This window comes from Lutjanus erythropterus, chromosome 3, assembly GCF_056507025.1.
Source record: "Lutjanus erythropterus isolate fLutEry1 chromosome 3, fLutEry1.hap2, whole genome shotgun sequence".
NCBI lineage: Eukaryota > Metazoa > Chordata > Actinopteri > Lutjaniformes > Lutjanidae > Lutjanus > Lutjanus erythropterus.
The window spans coordinates 20528120-20553777 of NC_139319.1; the positions used below are offsets into that span (position 1 = coordinate 20528120).

A 25658-nucleotide genomic window follows, 5' to 3' on the forward strand; every position below is an offset into this window, starting at 1 on the left:
GCGTTTACAGTGAAGTCACTTGGAAAGCCCAGGTCACCACTTTCAGTTGTGAATGAGTACTGTTCATATCTGTATGTGTCGCCAAATCAACAGTATGTGACAAATTGGGAATGAGAATAGGCTGAAATAAATACTAGAAATGTAACTTTTTTTTATTTTCAAAACCTGAATATTTATGTCACTTTAATGAGAAAAGGTTTCTTGATTCCACTAAATTTCTGTTTGTTTGTTTTTTAGTTTTTTTACCCTTGATTTTGTTTGTTTTGTTGTCATTTTTTTGTTCTTTTTTACATGCCATCAGTAATTCATTCTTAATCTTTTAATATGTTTTCTCCTAATATGAACCAGTCTTCCTGACAGCTTTTATCAGGGGCGAGTGTTTTTTCATAAAAGGTAATCAGTGGAAGACACTTTTGCGGTGGCCTGATAGCAGCCCACAGTGAGCCATCATGACTGTTTCCTCCGCACTGTGGAGAGAAAAAAAAAAACAGAAGACAGAGCGCGCACGGTGCCATGCGCGCTCCCGCGTTCTGCTGCGCACAGACAGCCGGTGCGGAGAGAGAGAGAGGGGGAGAGAGAGAGAGAGACAGAGAGAGAGGGCTGCTATTACTAGTGACAGAAAACGGCAGCGAGCACATACAGTCTGGAGAGCGGTTGATGCGACAAGGTAGGAGAGAAAAAAACCACCTCCGCATCTTTCTATTCACTGTTGGTGACCAGCGTTCATCGCTGGTGTGATGCAGGCTGAACTGCCTCTGTTTTCAACGCGGTTTGCGGTGTCCTCCAGCCTGATCCGATGTCCTCTCTCCGTGCTGTTGTTGTGTGTCCGCAGATGCTGAGCGTCGCCTTGCTGTGTGTGTGCGCCGTCGCCTTTGGACACGTCTCCGCTCGCTCCGACAGCGGCAATTTTTTGGATGATAAGTGGCTCGCGGGGAGATGGGATAAATTCAGAGATGTAAGTAATATATCTGCCTTATATTATTAACGTCGTCCCCCTCCTCGTTATCTCATTTACCTCCCCCCCTCCACCACCACCACCACCACCTCCCCCCCGTTTCTCCCTATAGCCACCCTCATTGGTTTGTGATCATGCGCTCCTCGTTTTCTCGTTGTGTCCAAGCGACGCGTCACGGGGCCCGTTGTGGTGTTTGTCACACGTTCATCACCTGCTCCGCCGAGACAGTAAATACACTAACCATGCTCTAGGTGGGATGTGAGTGCGTTGTCGCGATAGGAGCCCCTGCTCAGCAGAGATAGACGAGGCCTCTGTCTGCGAAACAACAAATGCCGTCCGAGAGTCACTACAGTGAGTCCCAGAAAGCGGCCTAATTATGGGCAGGTATGAGGGAGGGAGTCCGCAGCGGTGAGGCCTGGATGTGCTGCTTGTTTGGAGGAATAAACACCTGCCAGAGTGTGTCTGCGTGTGTGTGTATAATATAGAGACACAATGCTAAAATCACTACAAAAGCATAAACCCCAGTTGGGAATACAACATCTTATTAACACAACGACAAAGAGTACAATGTGGAGCGAGTCAACTACGAGTCCCTCTGGAAATATTAAAGGAATATTACACCGTATCTCAGTGGCGTTGTGTACATCTGAGTGTCCCAGTGGTCTCCCCTCCCAAGCTGATTGTGTTTGAACTGATCTGGTTGATTGTACTGCTGCTGTCAGACATCATTAACCCTGACATGTTCCTATAAGGTGAGTAATGCTGCTGCTGATTGTCACGGCACAGACCATGCAGTCTCTGGTCTTGTAGCCCAGTTGGCTTACACAAGGCTTAAGTCCTCAATTTGAAGTGTTTGACGCGTGGCAGTTTCTCTTTGCTAAACTCAGATCGTAGATGGGAAGGTACCAATGTGTTTAAACGGAATGGTCAGCATGAATGAGTCCCCCCCCCACCTTGTAGTCCTCCTTTGCAGACAGCCTGACACGCCCCCTTCTGGGACCCCAAACAACAATTCCCACTGCTATATTGTAGGTGAGCCTCATACAGTGGTTCTTAATGTTTTGTAACTTAACACCTACAAAGACAAGAAAAGGAGAAAAAAAAGAAAAAGACAAAAAAGGAAGAAAAATAGCTAATTATTAATTTAATTTGATGAATTCAGGGTTATTCTTCACATTCTTTAGAGCTTTTAGAGGGGCAGGGTTGTCTTCCACATGTCAATGCATCCAAGGGAACATTAGCAAGCTAGAAATGGCAAAACATGTTTGTCTCTACCTGATGATGTGTTGTGATTGGTGCTGGGATATTCAAATGTAAGTAGTCATAGAAATTATGTATTTATTTATTTTCTTAATAATTGCAAAGTCTTGAGAGCATTTGGATATCAAAATATAGCAAATATGGCACTCCGAGGCCCACCAGTGGGCCACAGCCCAGTGGTTGAGAATGGCTGCCTTAATAGATCACATAACATTAGGCCTGCCCAATTTCTTCATACGGTAGCAGCTGATGAAAGGTGAGACCAGGGGCAACTGTAACACAGTTCATCCAGTCAGAAACAAAACCCTTGAGCCACATAACCCAAAGCAAGGACCTTTTTTATCTGTGTTGAGATATGTCTCTGTTAGAAAATGATCATATTATACTAAAATGACTTTAAATTAACTCATTTAAAAAAGAATAAATCTATTTACCACTAGCATAGGTGCCTTCTGTTACTAAAATAGAAATAGATCTTTGCTCTGAATGCACACAATGCCAAACTTCCCCACCAAGGGGGCAACTGTAACACTCTGACCTAAATTTAACATTGTAGTCTTGTCTTTGTTTGTGAAATTATTTCAACTGTATTATTAACAGCAGTAAGTATATGTGTTTCTTATATTTTACAAGAGATTACAAGTGTATTTAAAGTAGTTGTGAGTTAAGAATGGGAAAAAAATCTCAACTGCCCCCAGTCTCCCCTACTTGTTCATTTATTTCAAACAGAGTGCGGCTTGAATGTTTGCTCAAAACTGGACAGAGATTTTTTTTATAATGTTTGCTGTAAAATTTGGCAGTTGCTAAATTTACTTTTTCTATTGTTGGCCTTGGAGCCACCAACGCGTGATTGATTTTAGTTTTTAGGTTTTAATAGGATCTTTTTCAAGAGTTCAAGACATCAAATTATCACTTTAATAGAGACAAAGAGAAACAAACAATATTTGTACAAGTAGAACAGTTAAATCTGCAGTTAGCCCCACACTCTGTGGAAAACACAACATAACATTAACACATTAAAACAAGAGTACAGCAATTAAAATTCAGCAGGAAACCCAATTTATATACAATAAAATATATCATCATTAACTATATTTTTATTGTCTCACATACATTAACTTGAGGTATTTTTTGAACTATTCACAGACATTTCCCTATAGTGGTGTCAGGAAGATTATTCCACCTTTGAAAAGCCTTCATGTCTAATTGTGTTGTTTGCATATTAGAGTTTTTTTTTCCTTATTGAATTTTAATGTACATCACCTGAGGTATTTTAGTAAAATACTGTGACACTTCAGTCAAATCACAGGCTGGGGTGAGTTTCTTATATAACCTATTGTTTAAAATTTGATTAGTTTTATATGTCTAAGGAGGCAAGAGATGTTGTTTTTGACAATTAACTGTGTGTTTCAAGTGATGATAATAATAGTTAATTCATATAGAATTTATTTATATTGCAGCAGCCATCGACTGATGTGTGACCACACAGATTTTAGTTTCAAACCCTCAGATCCTACTACAAATAAATCCTCTATTCATGCCTTCCACTGCCAAATCCTTAAATTCATCAAATATCATCCTTTCAGTATATGTTAAGAAAAATGCATATTTTTTCAGCAGTGTGACTATTACACATATTAAGGCTTTGTACAGTGCATTAAAGATGCTTTTAGTAACTAATGAAATACTTATCAGCTGTAGATTCCAGATAAAAGACAGTGGAATCGCTACTGTTGTTTGGGAGTAAATGTCTCAAATTACAGAAAGGACTACAAGTAGAGTAAAAAGTCTGTTTAAGTCTTCCAGTTTACATGTAATAGTGGAACGCATGTTTGAGGTGTAGTATATTTGTTAGAAGCGTATTTGCCTCTAACCACAGATTGCAGTAAATGGGTCCACACAAGCAGAAGTGATTTGCTAATGCTTGCACTTGCATTCACACACACACACATACACACACGCACACACACGCACACACACACACACACACACACACACACACACACACACACACACACACACACAAATAGATACATATGCATAAGCATGTGTGCACATATATGCACACATGCACATGAATTATGAGAAGCAGCCCTTTTGTTTGGGAGCCGTTCTTTGAGTCTGCTGCAAAAACAACAGGGTTAACATAATGCACCAGAGAAAACACACTTTTCACACTCACACCAGCTTTAATGAGTGGTTATACCACCGTGTTGCACACATGCAGCAGATATTTTTTCTGAGTTAGGGCCCTTGATGTCAGAGAGAAAGAGACAAAAACAAGAGCAACATCCGTTTTAATTTTCTAAGAGAAGGGCATATTCTGTCTTTTTTTAATACAAGTTTTCATATTTTATATGTAACTTGTAACAGGATTTTTCTATCTGTTACTTTCCCTGCATGTCAGGCTTAAGCGTGTGAACTCATCGGCTCAGGTGGACCTCAGGTCATCGGCTCAGGTGGACCCATGTGATGGGTCCAACTATTTAGCAGGATTTGGATTATGCAAATAGGGTGTCTGGACTGAATGTCAAAGAGGAAAAGTGATTGGCCATGTGCTGCTCTTTGAGATACAGCGAGAGAAAGATTCAGCATGAGAGAGAGTGAGATGAGCAAGACACTTAACCTATTCATAGATAGATAGATAGATAGATAGATAGATAGATAGATAGATAGATAGATAGATAGATAGATAGAGAGGGTAATGACATTGGAAGTTAAGGAAAGATGAAAGGGAGTGGAGTTATTGGCAGTGAACTGACGGCTCTGTGTGCGTTCAAGTCTGTGTTTTAACCTTGAGGCTCAAGCATTAGAAATAGAGGTGGAGTGCAGAAGCATTATCTGCTGTGTATATATGTGGGTGCCTTTCATTTCCTGTTTTAGTGCTGTGTCCCAGATTGTCTGCGTGTCACTTTGTGTATTTGAATTCTTTTGCACAGGAATTTATCAATACAGTATAGAAAGGTATTCAGCTGAAGAGAGAAATAAACAGTGAGACAGTTTTGACAAACTTACTCATCACTCTCTTGGTTGGCTCATAATCATATCAGCACTATGGAGTCATTTATGTGTCAGTTCATGGACTTTATATACTATTGGAGGAGCAATGCTCCAGCACGTCACTGAGCCATGATTCAGAGAAATTAGTTTTATTAGTAAATTATTTTTTTAATTTCCTTAGTGTAACTGTATAATAATTGTATATGTTATTTTAGTTTAGTTTACTTTATATTTTATCCTATTTTATCCCTTTCTATCTATATGTATTTATCTGTATTTATATTTTATGTAACATGAAGGAACTACAACTGTGTTTTCATTGTGCAACTGTGCCTGTGATAATGATTAATGAATGAATTACCTTGATGCTTTGATAAATAGCTGGAGTGAGAATGAATACAAGGTGAACAATGCCTCTGCAGTCTCACTTATGAATCAGTCTATTTTTAATCTATTCATTATCTAGATGCGCTGTAGCTAGACGTGATGCCAATCTGATTGATACAGTCTCGCATAATGGAACACATGCATCCCAATACTGTCACAGTATTGTCACGGAGGGCATAGGACGCTGTATAGAGGTTACAGCTCGAGGGGCCTGTTGGCACAGGAAAGCTGCAACTGTTAGTCGGGACACATACTGCACACACTGCAAATTATGAACATTGTGACATGTATATATGTATGTATGTATGTATATATACATACATATATCTTTTTTAGGAAGTGAAAAGATCAGCCTGCATAATAAAAAGTAGCAGTACTCGTTGGCCTAGAAATGCTAAGTGCCAGCTGCTTTGTAGCTAAATCTCTAAATCAACGCTAACATTAGTGAGCTATAAGGCTTAGAGGGAAGAAATAAAGACGTAATTGAAGATGATATATCAGCACGACACTTGGTTGAAAGTGTGTTTCTTAACGTATTTTAATTAGATCTTACAAAAAGAAGCAGACATACTGTAGCTCAAATTAGATTACGCCAATACGCCAGATTACCAAATAATGTCAGTTAGGTTATCTTAATCTGATATTTCTTCCTGAATATAAACTGTATGAATAATACTAACCCTAGACATAGTTCTTCATACATATAAATAAAACAAAGTCATGCATGTCAAGTATTCAGTTAAAGCTGAAATCTATAATTGCTTTACCATATGAATAAAATGACCATGGTATGTCATCAGTGATCAAGGAAACGTGAAATTGAAATACTCGCTTCTCTGACAACCACTCTACAGCCACTTATCCCCTTTCTGTTACGGGCCTGAATAACTGTTTTGTGCACCTGTATTATGTTAAATAGAGTTCAAATTAATGCTGAATGTTTGCCAAATGAGTAAGTGTCTATTTATGAATCATAAGAAATCTTTAAATTAAATTGAGCAATATGTTAATGGGGTCTGGCAGGCAGTAAGGCAGGCGGTCACTTTACTCAAAGTGCAGATTGTGTGTTTTCAGAGCAGTGGACTTTTGTTTTCAGGATAACGGGCTTACCTTGACATTGACAGACAACTGACAGTTATAAACAGCTGATCGACTTACAGCGGACTCATCGTTGCTTGTTATTGCGAAACTACCATGTTCTTCTCATCTTGAGCTCCTGCAGTGTTCTTGCATCCTGCCTGAGCTTCCCTGAGTCTGGGGAGGACGGGGCGAAGAGAAACAACTTGCTTTAACTGTAGATGGTGTATTAAATAGGATTTCAACCTCTATACTCTCCAACTCTGTATTTCATTTTTGCAGTTACTATATATTGCTACTTTAAATTTAGAATTGAGCTCCGAAAAAAAACGTATTTTTGGAGGTTACATTACAACTTGTACTGCCGCAGTAACTTCTTTTGATTAGACAGACCTACAGATGTTTCCTAGCAACAGATTACTATCATTAGCTTTACCAGCTAAGACATTCCTTACATTCTGGTGGTCACTAACTGCTAATGCTAATGCTAACTAGACTACAAACTAAGGAAAGACTTAACACCCAAATTTATCAATGGATAGCTGACAAAACTAAATTTTGAGACACAGACTACAGAAGTTTGGGTGTTAAAGTTTGGGGTGAAAACTCTTTATTCCCACTTTTAATCTTGCAATAAAATAAGCACAGTATTCACTTTTCCTTTTCTCAGAACTGTGGCTCTGCACCTACTTTTTTCTCTTATGTGCCGATATTCCGTCCCAGACTTTGCTTTACCGAGATTTAAATTTTACATTTAAAGCATGTACTGTCACTTTCATCTTTCAGTGAGAGCCATAAGTGGGTCTCCTGCTAAGTGCACTAGATAGAATCTTGGCCACTGATTTACTGTAAGTCCTGTAAGGGTGGCTGGGGAGGCCTGGGGCTCTCTTTGCTGCACTATCTCCGTTTTTTTAGACATTGTGCTGCGTTTGCTGGCCCTGGCTAGCTTTCAGCACTGCCACAGAGAAAAGAGATAAGCTGAGGAGGAGGAAGATTTAACAATGAACGGAAAATCACAATGAACATGTGATGAAGAGCGTGGCACTTAAGTGTACGGTGTAGGAATAAATTAATATGTTGTTTAGACCGGCCTCATTAGAACAGATTACACCTTTTCATCCTCTCCTCTCTTCACCTCTTATCTCTCTCGTTGTGTGTTTTTGCATGTCCGTCCTGCGTTGTTTGTGTTGTGGAGGGTGAATGATGTAGGGGAGGTAGAGAGCTTGAGGCCTTTTCCACTTCAAAGCACCTCGGTGTGTATTTGTGTGCGTTTGTGCGTGCATGCATGCGACAAGCTTGAGCAAGACAAGCAGAGCCAGTACAGTGAAAACATGCACATATTTCTCCTGCTGGGAGGCAGCAAGGAGTCAGGAAAAGTAAGGAAGCCATTAGGATGCAATTAGCAGAGATGATCTGTGAAAATCTGAAGTAAAGGTGAGGAAAGGGCTTGTCAGACCAATTTCTGTACAACATGCAGATCAAACCACACAAAATCAGCATGCATACTGCTGCAAATTAAGATGTTAGCCAACAGAACCGAATGCACACACTGATGTGCGTTTGTGTGTATTTGTGCACATGAGGAAAAAAAAAGACTGTTATAACTGTTCAGGAGGGAGAGGAGCAGAGGTGGAAAGAGATGGAGAGATAAATTGAAAAGTTGCTATTTTTAGTGCTCACACTCAGGAGGCCATTAGACCTATTGTTGAATTTTGGGTTTCTGTGGTTTTTGGAAAGTGGGTGGCTGGTTGCATGTGCACTGAAGTGCAGTCACGCAGTTATTTGATGTTTTGTAGTGCTGACAGATTCTGGCACTACAGTCAGTGTTGTGGTGATAAGTTTGTTTGTTTTTTAGAACTGTGTGTGTGTGTGTGTGTGTGTGTGTGTGTGTGTATGTGTGTGGATGTGCATATGTGTGTGCTTCAGTGTACTGTGTGTGTGTGTGTTTGCGTGTGTCTGTTGATTCCATTAAGGAATCAGACCGCAAGCACTTTTGTTGTCTTGACTGGTCTAGAGGGCCTGGCCCCCATAATGCAATGTTCTCATTATTCAGTCTTCATGGTCTGCAGTGCTATAGGGGAACAGAGACAAAGTACCTCTCTATTTAGCCGTATCTCTCTTTCAGTATGTGAGGTTTTATTTATACTAAGATGTTAAAGGTCTTTGCGTAATTTTTAACAAAATAAACAGCTGATTTTTGTTGAAGTAACATGGACATTTGTAGAAGAGGTCGGTACACTCATAGAAACCTTTTGAAAATATTTCACTTAGAAGCCTTTCAGAGGGTTATTTCTAGAACCCAACATATACGTTGGTTATACCTTGAACCATCCATGAAAGATTCCACCCAGAGCCCCCTATGAGAGGTTCTATAGAGAAACCTTCTATGGTGAAATGGTACCTCCCAGAATCCGTTCTGGGGGTTCTATCCAGAACCTTTCCACCTACTAAGGGTGCCAACAAGAACCCACACAAGGGGTTCTACTAAGAACCCTTTTATAATCCAATGGTTTAATCTAGAACCCACCTAGGGTGTTCTACCAAGAGTCCTTTTCTATTTTTAATGGTTTCATGTAGAACCAACGCAGGGGATTCTACCAAGGTTTAATTTAGTAACAACCCAGGGGGGTCTAACAAGAACCCTTATATATATTCCAGGGGTATCATCTAGAACCCACCCAGGACGTTCTGCAGAAACCCCTTTATATTCCAGTAGCTTCATGTAGAACCCACCAGGCTGATCTAAAAATATATATTTTTAAGGGTTTCACCTATAACTCTAAAAAAGGGGGTTCTTTTGATGAAAATGGTTCTTAATGAAGCCCCTACTAAAAGAACCCTAAACAAACCCTCTCTTCAAAAAAGCGTTGGTTCTGGGTAGAACGACAGCCCTTCAGAAGGAACCCTCTTGTGTCTAAAAGTGTAGAGAGGGAGCAGTGCTACAGTGAGTGATGAAGAGTCTGTAGTGAAGATGCAGAGGGTCAGAAAGGTCCAGCAATGAAGGACAAGAAGGAGAAATCAATTAGAGCTGAGAGAAAGCAGCAATTGACCCTGTTCACATTATAGAGCACAAGGAAGTGAGACTGACGGAGACGCCCTGGCTTTCTGAAAACAGGTTCTGGACTTACATGTGCTTTACATACACAGGCACATACACAGATAAACACAAATATATCTAGTATATCTTAGTTGAGGTGCAGGTATTACTGTGTAAACCTTTCCAATGAAGGAGCATGTGCATGGTTAGAAGGCACAGAAAAAATATCCTACAAATCATGCCAAATCAAAAATAGATCCACCACCGGTTAGTATGAAATATATGAGGCAAACTACAGTGTTTGCAAACACACACCAAAAAACGCATCACTGATGTGAAATGCAGGTAAGTAACTCTGCTATTGTGTCTGTTTCCTGCTTTCCTCCTTGGGTGACAACACAGGAAACTGCATCTCACATGCAAGCGGCAGACACGTCCAAGGTGTAAATGTATTTTAGCTGCTTGAAGGAAACTCGACAACTTGTTTAAAAAGAAACCTGTAAACTTAGCAAAACTGCAAACAAGAAGCTGCAAGAAGCTGACTAATGCAAGCAATCATACTTCAACCAGCACTGAACCTTTCTCACGTTATGTGTTTCTAACTTATCAAGCCAGAAAACCTGGGGAACATTTGAAAATGAACATTTGCTCCAATATTTGTAGCAAAGACAAACTGAAGTACCACATTACAGTATAGTACACAGTATTACAGTATCTATAAAATACTTACAATACTTGCAGCCTAAATAGCCTGATTTCTTGGCAACTAAAAAAAACAATGATATATGCGGGAGTATGTAGAAATTACATAAAAAGTAGTTTTTTTTTTTAAATAAATTAATTGAAAATTAAAGATAACTTGTTCCAGGGAGAATCACACTGCACTCTATTCTGAGTGTTTTTAGTCACCTTACCAACCTGGTACCTGGGGGTTATTCCATGAAGAAGCAAAATCTCATAGGAGCTCCACCTCAGGTCAAAACAGCAAGCACAAAACTATAAAATATAAAAGTCCACAGAGCATTGATTGAGCAAGTCTTGTGATCTTTTCAGTACCTGAAATAGAAAAAAAAAATCACCCCCAGAAATGTACCCCAGAAAATCTTGGAAAGTGCTTGAAATTGACTGGAAAAGGTGTAGGTGCCCTGTCTTTCAATGGATATATAGGACCATGGTTGACTCATGAATTTATTTGAATCAGTATTAAGCCAACGAGCACACTTAGCTTCACTGTTCTTTATACTGCATCTTAACTGATGAGTGCTTTATAATTCATGTTACTATGGCATCGTGGTACGTCGTGACTCTGCTGAGAATACCACCCATCACCGTAGTAAATGCTAAGTATGTGCACAGAATATATAACAATAGTACAATAACTCTGCTGTGTACACGTGAGAGTGGGAGTTATTTGTGTTCAAATATTATTGAACTGTGCACAAAGGAAAACAGTTGTGAATTTCACTCTTTAACTGGATTAGACGCATCCTGTTGGTGGAGACGCTGGAATGTACAGATCTCCAGCAGAGGGTTTAAATTGGGTGGATAAGACACTTGTCTCCGTTCAGCCACATTGTGGGATTTATGCTGATAACATGTTTTTTTTTTTCTCCTCTATTTCCCTCCCTTCCTGTTTGTTCTGGCATATAGAATTGAATGAGTCACACACACACACACACACACACACACACACGCACACACATACACAGAGCAAGAGCACACACACATACCAAAAGACAAAGAGAGGTAGAAACAGAAAAAGTGGATATTTTGTTATCTGAGTAACAGTAAATCACTATGTGCATAGTTTTAACAATAATCTAGTCATAAACAAGTAAATAAATTGTAATTAGTGGGCTAAATTAAGCAAATTATTGTATCATTATAATTCTACTCTAAAATTTAAGAAAAAAAATCATCATGTTAGTTATTGGTTTAGGGTAACTTTATTTTGTTGTTGCCCCAGTAATATTAACAGGGTGATACCCACAAGGTTAAACAGTGTTACAAGCTGCGGTTAAACATGTTATGATAATGTTTATTGTAAAGTCTCCAGAGAATGAGTGTCAATTCGGTAACTCCCCAAGTGGCAAAAACAAGAGCGAGTGTGGTCATACGTGTGTGTGAACGTGCGTGTGAGTCGTGTGTGTGTGTGAAGACAGATGTGATAACAAGAAAAGGCTACCACTGTGACAGAATGAGTGTTTGAATGAAATCAGAGACAGAGCTGAGTGTAAACCAGCGAATGAGATCTCCGTTCTGTTTTTCTTAAGCTCCTTTCACATTTGCATCATAAGCCAGCATCCCCTGGGTGTGTCTCTTTCTTGTTCTATTACAAGCAGGCAAATCACTCACCTCTGTGTGATCCTTATTTAGACCGTTGAAACACACCCACAGGCAATGGCTTGAAACATTTGACTAAAAAAAACTGTTCATTTTCAAACCATTTAGGGAAAGAGTCAAGAACTTTGTAATATGGGAATATGATTCATTTTAGTATTTTTTTTTTTACTTTATTTGACAGTACAGTAGACTTGTATGTGAATATAAGAACATATGAGGGCTCAGCAGGTATTCCCCTTAACTCCTAGTATCACATTTTTTCAGGAAGTCTGTTTTTTCTCAGACTGGTGATGATTCAGCTTTTGATTAAATATATTCCTTGTTTCATTCTATATTTAAAATCAGATCTGTAACTGCAATATGGCAAAGCTCAGAGTCTTATTCAATTGATTAACTGGAGAGCATGTTACCACAGGCCTGCAAAATTCAATATTATAGAAATTGCAATATGGTTAAGCTGCAATTTTTTTCTTTTTTGATGAAATTAAAATGTGTGAGGAAAAAAACAGCCGCAGAGTTGCTTCATCTACAAATATTGTTTTTCAAATGTAAGAAAATGTGTTTGTTTTGTACATTTCCTAATGAATGTCACATTATCATGCTTTAAATAGTTTTTATCAGTTAAAAAGTAATGTGGTGCAAAGACGATCTTTCCCACTAATCATGAATCATATCACAATTACAATATTTTTCAAAGTAATTGTAATACCATATGTTTTTTTTGCCATATTGTGCAGCCATAGAACAAAATGTGAGATTTAAAACATCTTTGACACAGGCTGCAGCAAAGGCCCGCAGGCCGGAACTGAACCCACGGCCTCAAACCTTTGTACATGGGACACATGCTATCAAGTGGCGCCCCAGAAGTTACCATTACTTTAACATCTTGAAACTTTTCTGTTGATGTGATAGTCTCTCTGTTTGGAGTGTTTATGGCCCACATATGGTATGAAAAAAACAGAATTCCATTAGGTGATATGACAAAGTATGAAAAACAGCACATGCACACACACGGGCCCCTTTTTTATGCAAATGATGGTACAGAGCTGCTGTCATAACATCAACATTATCCTGACTGAATAAATGCATGCTCCATGTGTTTGTGCCTGATGGTGTGTTGGTGTGTGTGTTTCCCAGATTTCCATCATTTTTTTTTTTTTTCCTTATGCAAAGTTTCCACTCAAAAAGAAAAACCTAATCAAAATGAATTCCTCATTCTCTCTCTCTGTAATGCCTTCTCCTAAAGGAAGTGGAGGTTTGTATGACTGCTCAGTGGTCTTGTATCTGTCATGTATTATTGACTCTAGATGTCATTTGAACAATATTTTTTTTTGTGATTTTGTTTATTTGTTAACCTTGTTTCAGGAGCCTGGAACATGGACTCCATCCAAGCCCTTCGATCAAGGTGGGTGTGAAGCAGAGAGCCTGAAGTGCTGCTGGCTTTGTGATAAAACAATGAAGGGAAAAAAACACTAGAAAAGAAAAAGAGAACTCATACATTTCCCAAGGCTGAATACATCTTAAATGTGGTATTTTATTAATAGAAAATCTTTAGTTTAAATGAAGTAGTGTATACACAGTGATGAACAGTCATGCTGACTGGCTGATGGTGGTCATTATTTTTGGAGGCTACATAATTAATACATTACATAAAAGCAGATGGGCACCTCTGCCAAAGCCAAATGCCCTATCTTGCAATGTTAACTAAAGTGAAAATAATTTTTGTATCTGCCCTTTGGACTCCAAAATCCTTCCTTTACCCACGCTATACCCTTCCACCAAGAATTATGGCTGCTTAAATTTATTTTGTTACTGTAATTCCTCTTTGTACTAAAATTTGTAATCAATTTTTTTAGGATTGCTCAAAGTTAACACGTGCATAACATCTACGTTTGGTTGCAATTGCACGACTACTCAAGAGGTAGCAAATGACAGTTTATGTCAAACAGGTCATGCAAGAATTTGTAGCCAATTGTAGGAACACAATCTGATATCAAAACTCATAACTAACATTATACTAACATTATATATACTATACTATACTACAACATCATAACTAGTAACTAAAACAAGTTATTGTCACATTTTTGACATACAAATTTATATTATAACAATATACAATTTATCTTGTTATCACATCAAATGTCAAACATTGTAAGGTGATAACTTGTTAAACAAAGGGTTTCAAATAAAGATATAACTTATGTTATTAAAAGTTATAACAATATAATACCAGTTATAATACTATAACAGTTTGTTGTTATGAAATGATGAGTTTGTATTAGTCATAAAAACATGAAAATATCTTGTTAATAACATGAAAAACAAACTTCTCTCTTCGCTTGCTTGCAAAACATGATACTGATACCATCTTTTCCTGGCATGGCAGAAATACAATGGTGATTTTTTTTTTTTTTTTTCTTTTTGTATTACAAAAAGGAAAAGAGTCTTCAGTCCAAAGAAGCCAAGAAAAATGTTTGGTTTAGGGGTCATTGGCAAAAAGTGGTGTTGCACTTTCCTCTCCAAAAACATCTAATCATTTGTTTGACTTTACACTATATTTCCTACACTAATTAGTTTGGTAGTGTTTTAAATACCCTGCTAACAGACAGAAATAAAAATACACAAGGAAAAAACATAATCTTGGTCGAAGCAACTGACACTACAGCGTCATTACAAGTGTTAGATTAGATTTATCTTCTCAAAATCGTCATGTTTCTCAGTTAAATTTTGTCTGTTCCCTTAAATTTAGACCCTCAAAAACATTTTGTTGTGAGAAACATGTTGTGATCAGTCAGCACTGTGGTTCATTATGGATTTGCAGTCACAGCGTAGCAAGAATTAGTTGTAGTAAGGATGTCGAAAAACCTCATGTACTTTTTTGTGAAAATTGCATTAGACAGATTTTGCCATTACCTTTTGGTCTATCTATATGTGTGTGTTAAGTGTGTCATTTCTAAGCTAGATCCAAGTCTTTTCACTGCAACTACCAGCTGATTTTCTGTTCTTTGATCACTCATCTCTCAGTGTATTAACAGACAGTGATCAGCTCATACACACACCCAGGCACACAAGGACACGAACACATTCACTCTCACTTATTATCACTGTATCCTCAAACACACGCACACACATGCATCCACACTAACACACACACACGTACACCAACATGTCAGGGAAACAATAGCATTAGATGGAGCGTTGGAGGATGGAGGCAGGATAATCTGCCAAAGCTGCTCAGGGATTACTGTAAGGTTCTTTTAGAGCAGAGGTCATTCACAAACTGTTCTCAGATCAGCCGAAGGCCTCAGATCCCACACTCAGGCGCTGTGCTGAAAGCTGACGAGCGGTCAGAAACAGCCAGCCTGTCTTTACTCACAAAGATCACACCCTCAGCCTGAGACTGGCAGTCAGTGCAGGCTGATCTAAGGTCAGAAGTAGCCTCTATTAGCAGGTCCATCTGTTTTTAGCTGTAAGGATACTTAACGGTATTATGGCTTTGAGTTCTGCGTGAGAGACACATTGGCAGTAAACTGCAAGTGAACAGGCAGTGGCTGGAATTAACACACACACACATAAATACATACAGACACACACACACGTCTTAACACCTCTCCACAAAGCTTAGATCTGTGAAAATTAAAAGGATGTACAAGGTTTAACTAAGAATCTCTGATCTAGGATTTCAAAGAACAAAAGGAAAATGTAACCTTGGAATATTTTCTCTCTGTTTATGCGCATGGGCTTAGTTTTTCTAGGAAGCTCTTCAAATAGAGAGGCTGTGCTTAGGTTGCACACGTAAGGGATAATGTACAGTGAGCAGGTCATTATGGCGAAACAAACCCCAACAGGATGATGCAAATAAACATCCATAAACTGTTGACAGGACATATCAAATTGCAAACAAGGTAAATTACAATTCTTTTTATTCCAAATTTTGATCCATTGTTGGTTTTATATTGGCAAAACTTTTCCAGTGCTAAGAAAAAAGGAGGGCCAAACTTGTGGGTGAATATGTTCATATCCAGCGGTCTGTGTACCACAGAAATACCAGAAACTAGAAGCACTTTTACATAATTTACATGGAACTGAATGGGCACCATGTTTGCATTCGGTATCTCAGAATTTGGTTTTCTTTTCAACATAGAAACTGTCATTGGAGCACAGGGCAAAAATGGGCAGGACTTAGGAAGGGTCAGTTGCACTACTGCTTGATAGGTACAGTATGGCAATAATAGGAACACAATATGACTTCAGAACTCAAATGACTAATCTTTATACAGGCAAATTCACATACGTGATCACAAATATGACAACATATTTGGTAACCACTGAAAGACAGAAGCAATGGTGAAAATTATTTTGTAAAAAAACAAAAACAAAAGAAGAATAAGAAAGATAAAAGAAAGAAGAAAAGGGCTCATGTGAATAGATTCATCTCAGTCTGAGGAACTAAGGAAAAATATTGGTTTTGGGATCATTAGCAAAAAAGTGAAGTGTTTTACAGATGGCCACTCGGTCACACTCCCCTCTCCAAAAAACAAATAATTTGTTCCTTGGTGAATGGCCAACGTAACACCAAATTTCATTGAAACTTTTCTCGATAGTTTTTGAAATATCCATGCAGAAAAAGAAATCAGAAGCAAAATCATAACTTTGATGGAGGTAACTTACACTTACACTTTAGATTAGATTTTCTTTCCTTAAATGATCCTTATCTTGAATGAAGGATTTATTTCTTCACCATGACGACCCTCTCACTGTACATTATTCTGCTTATTACACAGCTGCTTACTAAAACGATCAACAATTTGACACAAAATATTTATTTAATAATTATTTTAAATTATTATTTAAAGATTTATTTGTTATTTTTGGTCCTGCCAGAGTCTATGATCAAAACGGTATCCGTAGCAACAGTCTGCTCTTCATCAACTGTCTGCTATTCAGAGATAACAGACCTAAGAATACTGTGATTGATCAGTCAGAATTAAACCAGGTCATGTACAATACAAGGAAATTAATTTCCTTGGTACAGTACACATATACACACTTAAAGGAGCTCTCAGTCTGTATCTCTGTTTTGTGTTTTCAGGCCTTGATCCAGCCAAAGACCCCTGTCTGAAGATCAAATGCAGTCGTCACAAGGTGTGTGTGGCTGAGGATTATAAGACTGCCTCTTGTGTCAGCCAGAGGAGAGTTAGGTAAGAAAACACACGCTCTCAAACACTTGAACTTTTAACCTCAACTCAGCCGAGTAAGTAAAAAATGCCATGTTGCTAGCTGAGTAATACTGCAAAGTTAGGCTAAATTTTGGCAAGTAAACGACTGGCATGGCATAGTGGGGCCCATAAATAGTATTTGAAATATATAAATTGGACTGGAAAGCTGAGACTCTTGCAGATTCGATGATTATAAGACATGATAGAGCATGGAAATGTGCATGATATACCTCATAATGATCTAAACTTTAAAATTTTGAAATGGTGCCTAACTAAAACAAAGTTTTTATCACAGATTTATGGCTAGAGAATCATTCCTACGTGACATGTAATCTGACAAGCTATCTCCATCAAGATATCACCCTCCTCCCCCTAAAAAAGACAAAAATGTGTGTATGATAGGGATGTGCAGAGTGGAAGAGGTTTTAAACGGGCAGAAGTTCCAAAGATGTCCCTCAAATTCACATTCACATTTCTGGCTTCACGTGACGGAGCCAGAAATGAAACAGTGGATTAGAAGCAAATCAAATCTCTTCCGCTCCCTCGTTTCTTTTTTTTTTTTCCTGCTCACTTATTCATGCAGCATGATAAGCAACAGCACCAGAGGGGTGACTGTTTTTCTATTTTTCCAGCTGGTCTACTGGTTGCCCGGCTCTCTTGTGACTGTTGTGTGACATTACTTTTTAGTCCAATTACCCCAGCATTGGCACCGCCTTACAACGGACACAAAGTCCTGCCAAATGATATGAATGGGCTTTGTATGCATGAGTGTGTGTGTGTGTGTGTGTGTGTCTGTCTGGGACACTGCAGACTGGACAGAGGACAGTAACGCCATACTGACCTCATTTCCCATTCTTAGCAACAACACAATTACCACTACACAGTGTAAGCAAATCAGAAAATAATCACACATAAATCCTAATCCTTGTCTCATTTCTGAAATTGTTGTAAGAACAAGAAAATACATCACAGACACAAAATGCCTAGAAAACATTAGTTTTCAACGAAGCTGGGAGGATAAACAGCGCATTGTGATGGAGACAATATTAAATCATGTTAAATATTTTCGTACGCATGCAGTCCAGTGTTTAAGGCATAATACAGAGCGAGGTTGTACGAAGTACTTCTTCATAGTCAGTTTATTACTTACAGTAGATGGTGGTTGACATGCCCCAGTCTGGAGGAGCAGTGGGAGTATTGGTACTGGAACCTAAGCAATGTAATGCTGCATAGAGCAGTACAATGTATTTTAGCCACCTAAAAAAATCAATATCACTTCAAGTGAATCCTGTATTTAGAATATTTTCACAGCTTAACTTGACAGCCTTTTCTGATATAATTAATCCAAGCATCGCCCTCTCCAAAGCCACCAGACTCATTATCAAAAACAGCCTGACATTGAGTTGCCTGAGTTGCATGTTTAGGGCTGTGTTGATCTGTTAGTCTGTTTGTGTTACTGTGTGACTTGGGTACTTTAAAGGGTTAATTCACATTTAAGTTACACACTTATACAAATGAACTAACGGATCGAGGAAGCAGCAGCCCAGCATCTTCTGTGTTTTGCATGGCAAAATTAAGGATTTTCCCAATGGAATCTGGTGGCTTTTGAGAAAAGCAATATTTGGTTAATTTAATAATGGTTTCTTGTCAAAAAAAAAAAAGGCTGTCTGACAGCTGAGTAAAACATTGAACAGATAATATAGCATGCACTCAAACTGATACTGTCTTTTTAGGTCTTAAATACATTTTACTGCTGACCCTGTCCACAGCAGTACATTGCTTAGTTTCTTACACCTGTACTCCCGCTGCTTCTACAAACTGGGGGTGTGTCAACCGCCATCTGCTACTGATTAAGTACCACATACAACCCCACTTCCAAAAATCTGAACTATCCCTTTAAGTGTAAGTGTGTCTGTGTAAAATAGGCACTAAATATTAATAAATAATAACAATAGTCTTTTGAATCTCCTCTCTAGTTTTAAAGATGCCAACTTGTACCAGAGTCCGGGGTCAAAGTGCAAACCGTGCCCTGTGGTCCACCCGTCCCCTGTCTGTGGAACTGACGGTCACACTTACTCCACCAAGGTACCCACACGCACACAATCACCTCATCTCTCACCCATAATCGGAGACATGTGAGCACACATGTGAGTTACGTTTCGTCTTGACGAGACACACATCCTGTTTTTACTTCCTCCGCTGTCTCTTCTGTCTGTGCTGTCTCTGCGGCTCAGTGTAAGTTAGACTACCAGGCGTGCATCACGGGAAAGAAGATCGCTGTGAAGTGTCCTGGCATGTGTCCTTGCCCCTCTCAGCCTGAGCAGAGCTCTGCAGAGAAGAAAGGTACAAAGTTCTGCACACATGACTGCACACTGAAAGCGAGGATGCCTTGCAGAAGAAACAGTAAATTCTCCTTAATTAAAGTGTCCATGGTGTCCAAGCTCATGTTAAAAACCCCTTAATACCTTCCAAAGTGTTTTTTTTTTTTTTTAACATGACACTGAAGTTTTAGGGCAGCTGTGCTATAACTGACTCTGACTTATCATCTCCACGAGGGTAATCAAGCATCACTTTATCATCATTAATCATTAGTGTTATTGTTCCTCAGTGTGCAGTGAGTCGGACCTGAAGGAGGTGGTGAGTCGGCTGAGAGACTGGTTCAGAGTGCTGCATGAAAACGGCAACCACAAGAGAGTGAAGATCCAGAAGCCAGAGAAGAACAGTGAGTCACATGACATTAACAAAAAAATCACTTCTTCATGCATTATGATTATCATCTGTGACATCTGGCTGTGTTTGCCCTCTCTTATTTTTTAACCTTTTCCCAGCAGAATTTGAAGTTGGGGCATCGCCTATCTGCAAGGACCCCCTGGGCTGGATGTTCTCCCGGCTGGACACAAACTTTGACCTCCAGCTGGACCAATCAGAGATCAAGAGCCTCTACCTGGACAGGAACGAGCCCTGCTCTGATGCGTTCTTCAAATCGTGTGACACACACACCGACAAAGTTATAACCAGCTCTGAGTGGTGCACGTGCTTCCAGAGGTACACAGGTACGGTATCTACATATACTCACATGCAAATACAAACACTTCACACAATTTATGCAAGAGTTATTATAGTTTTTTTTTTTTTCATTATTTTCATTTTTTATTTTTTTTTAGTTTGTTTCTAAATTTTGTTTTCAATTCAGTTTAGTTTCCTTAGCAGATTAGCTTCAGGTTAGTTTCAGTATTAATTTTAGTTATTTTTTATTATAATATGGGGGGTATTTGTTAAAGTCTAGATTTAAGAAATTCAGAAAAAGTATTACAACACAAACACAACATTTTGCAAAGGCCACTGACTCGAAGTCATGTAAACATTCCAGTCTCAAAAATCGACTCAACACTACAACAACATTTCCTCCATAATTTTCTATTATTTTAGTTAGTTAAGTGCACAATATCATAAGTGTAGTTTTTGTGTTTATTTCAGTTGACTAAAATGTTTTTTTCACACCCAGTTTTTTTAGTTTTTAGTTTTAGTTAGCTATAATAACCTTGATTGGGATATATGGATCGCAAAGACTGTGATTAGGGTAACTGTTGTACAGTTTTTTATACAGTTTAAACCTGAAGATAAATATGTGTATTGGAGAATAAAAAGACAAAGACAATCTTAAAGTATTTTGTCACAAATTACATCTTATTTTTTCTGCCCAAGAAAATACAAATTATAAGATACTCAAAAGTAATTAAATACTTACCTTAAATATATTGAATTGAAACTCTCCAGCTCAACGTGGACATATTTTCATAGTTTTCCTACATAATAAGAAAAAGAAATATAGACATACAGGTATTAAATAAAAAAGGTTAGCCAAACCTTAGTTGGAAGAGAAAATAAATACAAACAGATAAATAATTATCAGCATTTCTGGTGCACTTTCTGTCTTACCTCCGAATACACAGCCTGTCTAATCATTTATGCATATTTTTATGGAAGAGTTTTAGTGCCAGACAAGAAAAATTAGAGTCGAAGTGTGGAAACCAAAATAACAGTTATTCTCAACATTTTGACTTAATTCTCAAAATGCAAAATTAAAAAAAAAATCTCTTCTCATTTTTCCTTGCATGCCTGGACCCTAATATTCCAATATTTGAAGGAATTTTGTATAATTCCTAATACAGTGTTATCACAACCAATAGAAATGATTGCCAAAACTCCAGAAACAAGACCTGAGTTGTAATAAACCAGAACTTTTCTTAAATACATAATCTTCTACAGACAAAGAAATGATAGACACCTTCCATTCAATTAGAACAGCATGTTGTAAAATACAACAAAATGCAACACAGTACAGTAACAATACATTGCATTAAAATGCCATTGTATGAGACCAAGGCTGAAAATTACTTTTTTGGAAATGAAGACACAGTTAGAGATGAGTCTCCACAGCTGCACTTACAAAAGCAAAGACAGCAGGATAACAAACATCACGACGAACGCAAAAAAGTACACAAAGGAAAGCAAAGTTCTCACAGATGTATTCCCAGAAAAGCAGACTTCTGCAGTTTATCACCACAGTCCCTTGTCTCTCCTTTTCAGATTCCCCTTGTAAAGCAGAGCTGTCCAGTATCAACAAAAAGCAAGCAGGGAAGAAACTGCTTGGTGAGACATACATACACACACAAAAGCGCAAGTACACACACAAAAAAAGTGCGTAACTTTAATTCATTGTGCACATCCGTGTGTTTTGGTGTGTATGTGCAGGTCAGTATCTGCCTTCCTGTGATGAGGAGGGTTACTACAGGTCCCACCAGTGTCATAGCAGCAGCGGCCAGTGCTGGTGCGTGGATCGCTATGGCAACGAGGTGGCTGGCTCACGCACCCACGGACCTGCAAACTGCGGTAGGCAAAACTCTGGAGAGAAAAGTGCGTCATGTGTATGCGGCTGTGTAAGAGACAAAAGGGTTGATTTGCAATTAAAGGGTGGGTTTTGTTTTGTTTGTTGTTGTTGGTGGGTTTTTTTTATCATTGTGTTGCTACCCAGTAATAGTTGCTTATGTATTCAAAACTGAACTGGACAAAGTACGTATGTTTTGTGTTAAAATGATGAATTTTACCAAGCCCTTCTAAAAACATCTTCCATTGGAGCTGTTGGAACTATTGGAGCACAGTGCAAAACGGGGTGTGACTCTTAGATATGTTAATTAATGTTAGCAAAATACTGACTAACTAGCTAGCTAATCTACATTAATCTTCAGCTCGTTAGCTGGCGAACTCTTTTTGACCTCTGAAGGGGTCATGTCAGAGAAAGTTTGGGAACCACTTTAACTTTAGATGTGAGTATGTGTTGCTTTTTTTCAGGTTCCCCAGCAACATCTTCAAAATTTGGTTTTATTTTCAACAGAGATAAGCTGAACACATAAGATAAGATAAGTACAGGAAACAGGAAATGAGAAAGGTGACTGAGGTACCAAGCTTACTCAACTGTCATTGGAGCAGAGAGTGAAAAATGGGTGGGGCTTAGGGGGGGATCAATTTCTAATTTCTTGTTTCTTTAAAAAATGACAAGGGCATAACTGGCCTTGTGCCTGTGTGTTGCACTATTTCTTGGAGCCTTGTTCAAATGAGGTTGCTTTATGCTAAGCTAAGCTAACGGTAGGTTCATATCAATCATCTTCAATCATACAGACATGAAACTGCTGTCAATCTTCTCATCTAAGTATTGACTATTTCGCAAAACTATTCCCTTATTTGTAAGATTTCATTCACGCTCTGTTTCTAGGTGTGATTTTGGAGTCTTCTGGAGACCTTGGCAGCGGAGACTCGCTGTTCACTGACGATGACGAGGACTCCTTTGTCCTCAACGACCAGGCCGGGATGGACGACGAGGACGACGAAGATGAGGATGACGACGACGACAACGACGAATATCTGTCGTAATTTTGAAAAAGAAAACAAAAAAAGAAAAAAGAGAAAACTGTTTGTTTGGTCAAACTGCACGTTTCTAGGTGACTCCCCAGGCAGATACTTAATCGTACTAACAGCCTATGGACTACTCTCTGTGTATTGTTTGTTCATTAGTAAGAAAAAAAAACAATATTCCTGGCAAAACGTTTATGATTTCTCTTCCTCTCTAAGTATAAAATATGATTGGTTAATGACACTTGTTCACTTGTGTGTCAGCCAACCAGAGAACATAACAAAGGACTAATTGACAGCCAATCCAGTGCTTTGGATTTGGTCACGTGTGCAAAGACCTCTCCCTTCATTGGACAGTCCATGTCTTCTAGTGTGTCCTGTCCTTGTGCAGCACTCTGATGCCTGAGTGTGTTGATGCCTGAGGCGCCATGTTAAAGAGATTTCCCCTTCTTCGTTCCTTCATCCTCTTCCTCTCCCCCTCCCCCCTTCTCCGAGCCTTTTCCTCCTTATCAAATGTTCCTGTGTATAGGTGGGATGTTGATGATGTAGATAAGAGAATATTGCACTCTTTAGGTTTCTTTTGATCTTGATTTGTAACTGTGACTGTAACTGTGTGGAAAAACAAGATAAGAGTTAGACATGCTTCATTAGGAGAATTAAGGCATAAAAAAAAGAAAAAAACACAGTGTGAGCTGGATAACAATCAGAACCGACATGCTAGCTGTTTTCACGGAGACACAAATCAAGTCAAATCATCTCAAAGGCTCAGCAACAAGGAAAGACAAATTACTGCTCGGCCGGTGGTGTTAGCGGGGAAATATTATTACTATCTATTTTTCTAATCCATTGTTGGATGAATACAGAAGATGAAACAGATTTGTCGTAGCATGTCTAATACTGCGTGATGTTGTTTCAGTCTGTTAGAACCAGAGGCTAAACCTTTGTGGAACTCAAAAAAATATATGTAATGGAGCTTGAGGGGGCGTGTACAGATGCAAACTGCACTTGCATAGTTATAAACTTCTTGAGCCACAAGTCTGTGTGATACAAAAAAAACATGTTTACTTACCTTTAATACTTCAGTGAGCTCAAAGAAAACCTGCATCAACTCCAAAGAAAAGTTGGAGTCTGATGTTTTAAATTCTTGGATTTAATATGATTTTAGCGCACAGTGTGTAACAGAACAAATCTCTTGCACAGTAATAAACCCACAGAGCCATGCAGACCTGTTGAAGAAGTCTGGCAGGAGATAAAGGGTGAGGTGTGCCTTTTACTGGTGAGGACAGATGGTGGGAGTAGTGGGAGAGGCATGCTTACTGGACCGACTTAAGCTCGTCTTTACGCTGCATAAGAGTGGCTTTACTGTCAAGCTCGGATACTGTTTGGGTTTTGGTATGGCTTGTGTTTTGGGTCTCTCTTATGGTGGTGTTAAATAGGCCATATTTCAGATCTTTTTTGATTTGTTACATAGGATAGCTAGAATGTAGAAAAGCACAGATATACTTAACAGTTAAGGCATAAAAACACTTAGATTCTGCTGGGTTTGAAAATGGTTTATATATTAATACACTGGCTAGAGGAAGCTTTGGTTTAGACAGCTTTATATGAGAAAAAAAAAGATCATCTTACAGTGTTTTTGCTTTTACTTTTGTTTCAAAAAGCTTGATTTGTACCCGATCTGCTCTCTAACTACTTATAGTGTATATCTGTCAGGGTTGAAAGCTGAAACGGATCCCAGATTTGTGTATTCTTGAAAAGCAGACCTGGGATTTGCTGAGCTCCTGTGTTAATTTTCAATTATTAATCTGCTGTCGGGCTTCATTTTTGAATCAAACATCTGTTGAAATTCCATGTTAAGATCTGAAAAGTGCCATCTAACTGTCCAAGTTTTGTTCGTTTGTTTGTTTTGCTCCCCTCATTCCTTTTAACTTGGAATTTCAATCCACTTTACGAACTGGAAGACAATTTCGGTCTTAAAGTGTGCTGTTTCATGAGTGTGATGACATGCAAATCATTTTGATGACCTCAGACACTGTAGCCACTCTCTCTCTCTCTCTCAACCAATCACACACTGTCATCACAGCTCTGATAGCGTTTTAAGGTTATGATACAGATGCATTTTTTACAGTGTATGTATGATTTGCTGAAATAAAAGCTATATTGACCAATGTTTGCTTGACTGCGGAGTCGGGGTGAGTGTTACTTGCAGTCGAGACGTGACCGCATGCAGTGAACTCTAGTGTCAGTGCCACCAGGTTTCTGTTCCAGGTTTACTGTTTCGGTTCTGTATGAATGTGCTTATATTTAGGAAAAAAACCGACACATTACCAGTGTTTGGTGCTATGGAAAGAGAGGGTGTTAAATGTATGAGTGGTTAGGAACTGAGAAAACACAAGTCTATTTAATTCACCCTCATTTTAAGGAGTACAGGTGTTGAAACGACAGAACATCTGCCATAGGTGGAAGT

At 38.7% G+C, this 25658-nt stretch overlaps 1 protein-coding gene across 3 annotated transcripts; it reads left to right on the forward strand.

Moving 5' to 3' along the window:
* The first annotated feature begins 527 nt into the window (after nucleotides 1–527).
* On the forward strand, nucleotides 528–25370 carry spock3 (SPARC (osteonectin), cwcv and kazal like domains proteoglycan 3). Of its 3 annotated transcripts, none has more exons than XM_084715332.1 (11): nucleotides 528–667; nucleotides 833–955; nucleotides 13425–13464; nucleotides 17155–17263; nucleotides 19258–19366; nucleotides 19516–19624; nucleotides 19890–20003; nucleotides 20110–20334; nucleotides 21872–21934; nucleotides 22037–22174; nucleotides 23055–25370. In XM_084715332.1, the coding sequence occupies exons 2-11, from the start codon at nucleotides 833–835 to the stop codon at nucleotides 23210–23212; spliced, it is 1188 nt and encodes a 395-aa protein (XP_084571458.1). In that variant the 5' UTR covers nucleotides 528–667; the 3' UTR covers nucleotides 23213–25370. The 3 variants fall into 3 exon arrangements, with proteins under 3 accessions (XP_084571458.1, XP_084571459.1, XP_084571457.1); XM_084715333.1 differs by having other exon boundaries at nucleotides 20113–20334; XM_084715331.1 differs by lacking the exon at nucleotides 528–667 and having other exon boundaries at nucleotides 782–955.
* The last annotated feature ends 288 nt before the right edge of the window (nucleotides 25371–25658 follow it).

Bases quoted from the DNA above. Each gene is read 5' to 3' on its own strand.
- spock3 (XM_084715331.1), top strand. From the start codon at position 797: ATGTCCTCTCTCCGTGCTGTTGTTGTGTGTCCGCAGATGCTGAGCGTC. The intron at 13,465-17,154 runs GTGGGTGTGAAG...TTGTGTTTTCAG, and splicing joins ATCCAAGCCCTTCGATCAAG to GCCTTGATCCAGCCAAAGAC. The intron at 22,175-23,054 runs GTAGGCAAAACT...CTCTGTTTCTAG, and splicing joins CCACGGACCTGCAAACTGCG to GTGTGATTTTGGAGTCTTCT.